This window comes from Ipomoea triloba, chromosome 14 (genome assembly GCF_003576645.1).
Source record: "Ipomoea triloba cultivar NCNSP0323 chromosome 14, ASM357664v1".
Taxonomy (NCBI): Eukaryota; Viridiplantae; Streptophyta; class Magnoliopsida; order Solanales; family Convolvulaceae; genus Ipomoea; species Ipomoea triloba.
In genome coordinates this window covers 16,145,496-16,153,721 of record NC_044929.1, presented here as the reverse complement: position 1 = coordinate 16,153,721, position 8,226 = coordinate 16,145,496, and the positions used below count along the sequence as shown (strand labels likewise).

General features: G+C 43.2%; 3 protein-coding genes across 5 annotated transcripts in view; 1 reads left to right on the top strand and 2 right to left on the bottom strand.

The window, feature by feature from the left end:
• Positions 1–339: 339 nt before the first annotated feature.
• On the bottom strand, positions 340–1,221 carry LOC116004022. Its single transcript, XM_031243961.1, has one exon. It carries the CDS (start codon positions 1,219–1,221, stop codon positions 340–342), a length of 882 nt encoding a protein of 293 aa, XP_031099821.1.
• A 1,594-nt stretch (positions 1,222–2,815) lies between these two features.
• On the top strand, positions 2,816–6,973 carry LOC116004871 (pentatricopeptide repeat-containing protein At4g28010). The gene is made up of 3 exons (XM_031245061.1): positions 2,816–5,419; positions 6,274–6,355; positions 6,437–6,973. The coding sequence occupies exon 1, from the start codon at positions 3,073–3,075 to the stop codon at positions 5,263–5,265; it is 2,193 nt and encodes a 730-aa protein (XP_031100921.1). The 5' UTR covers positions 2,816–3,072; the 3' UTR covers positions 5,266–5,419; positions 6,274–6,355; positions 6,437–6,973.
• A 68-nt stretch (positions 6,974–7,041) lies between these two features.
• Positions 7,042–8,226, bottom strand: part of LOC116004872 (transcription factor TGA2.3-like) — a 13,339-nt gene continuing 12,154 nt past the window's right edge. For 2 of the 3 annotated variants that reach the window (XM_031245063.1, XM_031245062.1), the window contains one exon: positions 7,364–7,836. In XM_031245063.1, coding sequence (XP_031100923.1) covers positions 7,690–7,836 — 147 coding nt within the window. In that variant the 3' untranslated portion in view covers positions 7,364–7,689. Of the gene's footprint in view, positions 7,246–7,363; positions 7,837–8,226 lie in introns of those variants that run through there. The other variant, XR_004094857.1, reaches the window with a different exon arrangement.

The following is an 8,226-nucleotide window of genomic DNA, read 5'->3' as shown; positions in this document are numbered from 1 at the left end:
TTCACCCTTGACGAACTCACGTCGGTCGACAGATAGGTGCCTCTGCTTTTGCTTGACAGGCTTAGAGGTCGGGCTAACGGACAACCGGTGGCAAATGACATCTCGGTCGATTCCGGGCATGTCCTCTGGGCCCCAAGCGAAAATGTCGGCGAACTTTCGCAGCACGGCAAGGATCGATCGCCTGAGGTCCGGGTCAAGAGACGTTCCGATTTTGATGCATCGTTCAGGCCGATCTAATTCCAAGGGCACTTCTTCAACGGGCTCGGAGGGCCCAGGCTGCTCCTTCTTTTCCTCATCTTTTCGTCGGGCAATGGTGTTCACGCGAGATGTGCTCGCGGCCTATTTCTCCACTGCCCGGACGTAGCACAATCTGGCCGATCGCGGATCTCCCCGGACTGTTCCGACACCTTCCGGGGTCGGGAACTTCATACACAGGTGAGGCATGGAGATGATCGCCTTCATTTGAGCTATCCCCGGGCGTCCCAAGATGACGTTGTGTACGCATGCCAAATTGACAACGATAAACTCCATCTCCACTCTCAAGATTTTCGGATAAACTCCGACCTCCACTGGGAGGACGACCATTCCCTCAGGGTGAACCATATCGCCCATGAAACCCGACAGCGGTGTTCGGACCGGCGTTAATGCTGACCTCTCGATTTTCAGCTTCTGGAAGGCCTCTAAGTACAGCACATTAACGCTGCTGCCAGTGTCCACCATTACCCTTCGGACCTCAGCTCCGCAGATGTCAACAATGATAACTAATGCCTCGGCAAATTGATCTCCTCCAAGGGGAAGGTCTCGGTCGATGAAGGTTATCGGCTTGTCCTTTACCCTCTTCTCGGGTTGGCTGGTGTTGATCGAGCATACGGGCAAATCCCTCGACCAAGCTCGTCGACGGTCTGGATCGTCACCCCCCTCTGGCCCGCCGAAGATAACATGGATGATCTGTTTCGACCCGGCAGCAGGGGGGTCATGGTCGGGTTCCGGCTCCTTATCCTTCTTCTCTTTGTCAGACTTCTTGAAATATTTCTTCCACCCCCGGCGTCGGTTCTTCTTCTTCTCGGCAGTAAATTGTGCCAATTCTCCCGAGCGCAAGAGGTCTTCAATCAACCCTTTGAGGACGTGGCACTCATCAGTTTCGTGCCCCCGGTTCCTGTGATAGGCGCAGTATTTGTCTTTGTCGGGGCCATCTCGCGCCGGGGCCGGGAGTTGAATCATATGGCAGGACTGAGTGTACTCCAAGATCTCCCCGATTGGCCTCGATAAGGGAGTGTAGATTGGATTCCCATCCTGATCCTTCCTTCTGGGATCGGGCTGTCGTCTCACATCTCTCCGACCTTGTCCACCGGTCTCCAACAAGCGCTTAGCAGCGTTGGCTTCTTCGGCCAAAAGATCCTACTGTCCGAGCTCTCTTCAAGTCTTAGTCTAGAAACGGCCAAAAGATCCTTTCTCCCCTCATAAATGCGCTATTTATAAGGGAGAAAAGTGCGGTTACCGGACCTCCGGCATGGCGGGAACGTGGCGCGCATGCGCCCACCTCACTCTACGCCCAAACGGGAAGGAGTACGTGGCAATTATTGGCACGCCGCGTCACAGGCCCATCGGGAGTACTGTTCGGCCCGTAACAGCCGACCTCACTAGGGCCTCCCGACCAACCGATCACCAGACCGCACACCCTCCGACCGGGTCCGGAGTGTATCCGACTGGTCCTAGAGTATATTCACTATCACTCTTGATATGTTAAATTGACTCGAGGGGCAGGATCATAACGATTGTAGCACCCGGCTGTAGTGTGACCATTACGTCCACAGATTTGACACTTCGACTGGCCCCCACCACTGTTACTATCGTGTCCACGGCCACCAGAGCTGCGGTTTCCCGCTGCCGACCGCCACGCTGGGAACCACCGTCACCACCGTGCTACTAACCTCCCCGATTCTGCCCTCCTCGTCAGAATGTCTGCCACCGCTGTCGTGTTGTGCATTAAAAGCCACCGTCGACTAGACTGCTCCACCATATTCGTCTCCAACAATGAATTCTTGCGCGCTTAAGAAGTTCGCCAATTCTTGTAACGTGACTGGCTGACCGCGAACGGTGAGAGAGGCAGTTAAAGCACGGAATTCCGGTTGCAACCCTCGAAAAACATAGAGGTTTTGTTCGTTGAGGGTTACCGTCCGATCGGCGAGAGTGAGTTCTTCGATGATGACCTAAGCTTGACCGATGTAATCCGCGATTGAGGAGTCGCCCTGCCGGAGTGCTTGAAGCTGACCAAGAAGGTTCAAGCCGCGTGCTTAGGAGGACGACGCGAGAGATTGCACTACGACGTCCTAAAGTGCTCGGCTTGTCCGTCGTCCAATTGCCAGTGGCATTACCTCGTGGGAGAGAGAAGATACAAGTATGGAAAGGAGAGCTTAGTCTTGCCGTACCCTGTACGCCGTCTTCGGTTGTTGTGACGTGCCATCATCGCCAGAGGGAAGCGAAGCCGACGGGCAAGGATATGTTCATCAATGAAACCGATTAGGTCATGCCTATGGAGAAAAGGAACAACTTGAGTACTCCAAAACAAGAAATTATTGTGAGTTAGCTTAATTCTGATAAAATGGTGAGCAATAGACAAAGAATTCAGATACGGTTCGTTCTGTTCAGAACCATCAACCATGGGAAAGAAACCCTAGCTAGCTAATACTATATGAGAACTATGATATTGTATTGAATAAGAATCGTTACAAAGATACTCGATTGCAAGTATATATACAAGAGAGAGCCACAAGAGACTAGCAATCATAATCTAATTCAAATACACAAGTCATAATGAAAAGAATATCACGAAATTCAGCACTGGTGAATGGTGATTCCGGCCTATCGGCGCCCAGGCCTCATGAAGCCTTCTATCCAAAGACTTCCTTTTATCACTCTGCCGTCTCTAAGAGCCATACCCATCTAACATTCGCCTCCTTCGATTCACCTTTTATATATCTATATATCCATTCCCCATTCGTTAATCTTTCTGTCTCCAGATAATCTCTTTTTTTCTGATTTTTTTTTGGGATGTAGTTGTAGTTGAGAACTATGATCGTTATTAAGAAGAAACCGTTAGATCGCCGTTTTCCATTTCACCTTATTACCAACCCCATCAAACAATTTTCTTCTTCTTCTTCTGCGAGCAGTGATGTGCACGCCCAAAAGTTGGATTCTAAATTGAGATCTCTCTGCGTGAAACCTTGCCCTAATTCAGTTTTAGTTGAGGCGGTGCGCCTCTTCGAGCATGCCGTTAATGATTTGGGGCAAATCCCTTATTCATGTACTTGCAATTTTCTTGTTGCAACTCTCGCAAAGAACAAGGCATATGGACTTGCCTTTGATGTGTATGATAAAATTACCCATCAATTTACTCCTAGTTTTTTAACTTTAGCTGCTTTGGTTGAAATTTTCGTGCACAATCACAAGCCTGAACTGGCAATTTCTGTATTTGGGTTAATTTTGAAGCGAGGGTTTGTGATCAATGTGTACCTTTTCAATCTGTTGCTGAAGGGTTTCTGTGAAAATGGGATGGTTCACAAGGGGGTGGAGCTCTTCTGTTGTTTGGATAGGAAAATGGTGTCTCCTGATATAGTTAGTTATAATACCCTCATTAAAGGGCTTTGCAAGGCAAGAAATTTGCAGGAGGCTTTGGAGTTGAAGGCTGGTATGGAAAATGCAAATCTCGCTCCCAATTCATTGACATATACTATATTGATGGATGGCCTTTGCATGGAGGGCAGGGTGGATGAAGCTATGGGATTGGTGGAGGAGATGAGGACCAAGGGTTTGGAACCCAATGTGTTTGTTTACAGCATAATGATAAATGGACTTTGCAGTCGAGGAAATGTGAAAGAAGGCAAAGAACTTTTTAATGTGATGCTAGGGAAAGGGGTTTCACCAAATGTAGTGACCTATACCTCTTTGATAAATGGGTTTTGTAAGCTGGGTCAGCTGGAAGAAACCATGACGACGTTCAATGCTATGTTGGAGCATGGAGTGCAGCCTGATGTTGTCACATTTACAGGTATAATTGATGGGCTTTGCAAAGATGGAAGGGCGGAGAAAGCATTGAAGTTGTTCAATGTGATGCTGGGGAAGGGTATAGTTCCTGGAAATATAACCTACAATGTTCTGCTTCGAGGTCTATGTGATAAAGGGTTATTGGCTGATGCATTTAATATTTTACAACTAATGATAGAGAAGGGTGAGAGGCCAAACCTGGTGACCTACAATACAGTTCTGAGGGGGCTTTGCAACAATGGGAAGGTAGATGATGCCATGACACTTTTTCATTCAATGTTGACAGACAAAAGTTATGTTGAACCAGATGTTAGAACAATGACTCTGCTGATTCATGGGCTGTGCCAAGAAAACCGTCTTGATCTTGCTGCAGATATTCATAATATGATGATTGAGAACAATAAACTAGTTGATGTGCAAACTTTTACCGTGCTTATTGGAGCTTATCTAAAGGCGGATAATTTTGGGAAAGCTATGTATATTTGGAAGAAGATGATTGAATTGGGTTTTACTCCAGACTCATTGGCCTACAGTGCCTTAATTGATGGATTTTGTAAGTTAAATATGCTAAACATGGCAAAGGGAATTTTTGTAATCATGAGAGATCGCGGATGTTCTCCCACAGTGTTCGACTATAACTCAGTCATGGCTGCTTTGTGCAAGGAAAGCAGTTTGGAACAAGCAAGGAGGTTGTTTCAAGAGATGTTAAATGGAAATTATGAACCAGATTCTGTCTCGTATAATATTATAATTGACTCAGCTCTGAAATCAGGAAATTTAGAGTCTGCTGAAGAACTACTTAACCATATGCTTCAAAGGGGTTTGAATCCTGATGCTTTCACCTTTTCTATACTAATAAATAGGTTTTCAAATCTAGGACGCATTGAGGAAGCTAAGAAATTGTTCAACAAAATGGTTGCATCTGATTTCACACCCGACATCTCTGTATATGATTCTTTACTGAAGGGCTTTAGTTTGAAGGGAAAAACAGATGAAATAATTCAATTGCTCCAGCAAATGGCTGTGAAGGGAATTGTTTTAGACTCTAAAGTCACTTCTACTATCTTAAGATGTCTTTGTGACACTTCTGAAGATCTCAAATTGGTGGAGCTTCTACCAAATTTTACAGAGGAACCATCAGAAGAAAATTGTGTTCTATGTGATGAATTACTCTTAAAGATCCATGAGAGTCTTTCCAAGCTTCAGTCATGCTCTACTTGATTGATACCTTTTCCCAATATACTTTTATGAAGAAATGTTATTGGAGCATGTAAGTCCTTGAAGTGAAGCAAGCAGGAAACGAGTGGCTCTACATAGTGGATGTCCATCCAACAGCAAGACAGCCACTGTTGTTCTTTGTAATGGAGCAGATCAGGTGTGTTTAATTGTGGCATACTACCATTTTTTAGGTCCCTGATACCCACACCCCTTTTTAGTTCCCAACATTTCTCTATATTTTGGTTTTAACAATGATCCCAAAGCCCTTTCACCTCTTGAAATCCTCAGATATTTGGCTCCAGTTCTATTTTTTCTTCCATTGGGAATTTTCAATCCAAATATTTGTGGAATATTTTTAACAAAATACTTGAGGGATCGAAATTGGAATTAACTATATTTTTAACGGATTTTCTCAATTTTCCATCTTGTTTTATGTAGTTTAGATTTTCTAGTGTTATATCTCAAAGCTGAAATTTGATCAAATTTACTTCTCCCAAAGAAGTTCTTTAATATCTAATTTTTACTTGAGTTGCTAGTATAAAACATGATAATGATGTTAGAATCAATTATATTCGCATAAAAGCAATAATTATATTAGAATGAAATAACTCTAGATTTGCATCTAGGGCATTAGTCTAGTGGAAGAGAAATTTCACTTTTTTTTTAGGATAAGTACTACTACTGACTCTGCTGCAATGTAGTATCTGTTCATAACTACTTTCTTAACTACTTTCCTAACCTACTGAAGCACAAAGAGTTAATATCACCCCACTAAGGTTCGAACCTACAACTTCCCATATGGGATTGCAACTTGGTGCCACTAGACCACAAGGTCTTGGCTGAATGAGAAATTTCACTTCTTCTAGCAGCAGGGTGGGGTTTGATTCCTGCCACAAGCATTAGAGGTTTGGGTTAGGCTCCTTTCATTAGGGCAAAAACAAGTAGTCTAAGAAGCTAAAAGAGGAGTCTTGATTTGTTTCTTGACCATAATTTGTGTTGAATGACATTCAGTTCACTGAAGAAGCTTGAGTTCCAGGACACCATTATCAATTGTTAGAAGAGCTATGAAATTGCTGGTGGCAGTGCTATAAATGTAAGACCTTAACACCATCTTTTGGGAATAAATCCATTAATGATCTTCATAACTTGATGATTAAATATGTATTGGGTGCAGATGGAGATCAACTGATATTTGTGACACCATGCTTGTGCAATTTAAAGGAAGTTGCTGCCCTTTATATACTTGTATGCAAAGCCCTCGACGAAGATTAAATAGGATGCCCTATGATGTTAAAAGTGTTAATTGCCCCTTTTTATTAGTTTGATGGGTCAATTGAAGACCTACGCTATTACATGTGAGCTTTTTTTTTTTTTTTTTGGTAAAGATACAGGGTCTTTTTCTCCGTCTGTGTCCGGGGTCCACCCACGTTCGCTCCGAGAGGCACAGGAGCTGGCCCAGGGAGAATTGAACCCGCTCCCGAAATTTCTCCCCACAAAGAGAGCTCACTTGCCACTTGAGCTACCCGTTGGGTTACATATGAGCTTTATATATATATATATATATATGAGAGAGTTTGCAATCACTACTTGGAAGATGAATTTTGGGTGAAATTTATCTTCTTTTTTTTTTTTGTATTATTGACTCTGTTACAATGTAATATTTGTTCATAACTATTTTCTCAATTAAATGAAACACAAAGAGTCAATATCGCCTTCACTGAAGCTTGAACTCACCTCCTCTTATGTAGGGATGCAATCGGGTACCACTAGACCCCAAGATTTTTGACTAATAATTTTTATTTGATTGAGTTATGATGTAAGTAGTCAATTAAAAAAAAATTTACAGGTGTCAAATATGATGTGACATTGCTAGAATCAAGAATTTTTGAAGGAAAAGTTACATTTTTCACCAAAAAAGTAGTAGACTTGCTTTCACTTTGGGCATGTGGTTATGAGGATCTTATTTTTCCCCACCTTGATATACTGAAAAATGAAGAAAAAAGAAAAAAAAAATCAGCAGCCAATCTGTGATACATGCATCCAAGCATAGAGCATAAAACAACACCCTAGATACTGAAAATCAGATTATGCACTTAGCGAATTGGGAGTACAAAGGGTCTAATTTTGATTAATTCTCATTGTTGCAGTTAGACAAGAAGCTGAAAGAAAATACACTATCAAATCAGTCTATCTAAAACATGAAACTGTATAACTTAACATCCATACAGGGCTAAAATTTCTGGAAATATGTACCACAACAACATGAAGAGGTTGAACAGCATGGTGCCAAAAAATCTCAGCTTGAAAGGATGATTGCAGCTCAGCCTCAAAACTACAGGCCAATGAAAATTGCAGTGTCCCAGCAGATTGTTTTCTCATTTACAAATGTCAAGAATCTCCTAGGTGGCATTAGATGGAAGATGGCCGTCACTCCCTGGGGCGGGCGAGCCATAGAGAACTTAGTGCTCGTAACCGTGAGAAGTAGTCGTTGATGGCCAGAAGAGCACGGGCTGATTGGCGGGTAGTAAGTATGCGATGCATTTGTTGCAGTGTCTGTTGCCGCAGGTTATCAGCCTGAAATGGACCAAAATTCATTGCTCAGTAAATTATATTTGCATCTACAACTTTCCCACATGGATATGTATGTAGTCACATGCCCCTTCATCCCACCCTCAAGACATGTATAATCCTAAACACCATCTAAACCACTCATATGATCATATCCGTAAACCCTAAATCAGAATATTTCTCTCTCCAATATCTATGATAAAAGGTTCAACTTCTAGTGGAAGTGACCTATTGACCTTCTTAGTTTGAAACAGTCAGCTATTGGCAATCTAGGCTTGTTTACCTCCTTGTGATTAGGGTCATAAGGCAGAGTTTACCCATTACACACTCTTGGGTAGTATTTGTGGGTTTCCCTCGTCACCCCCCCCCCCCCCCCCCCCAAAAAAAAAAAAAAAA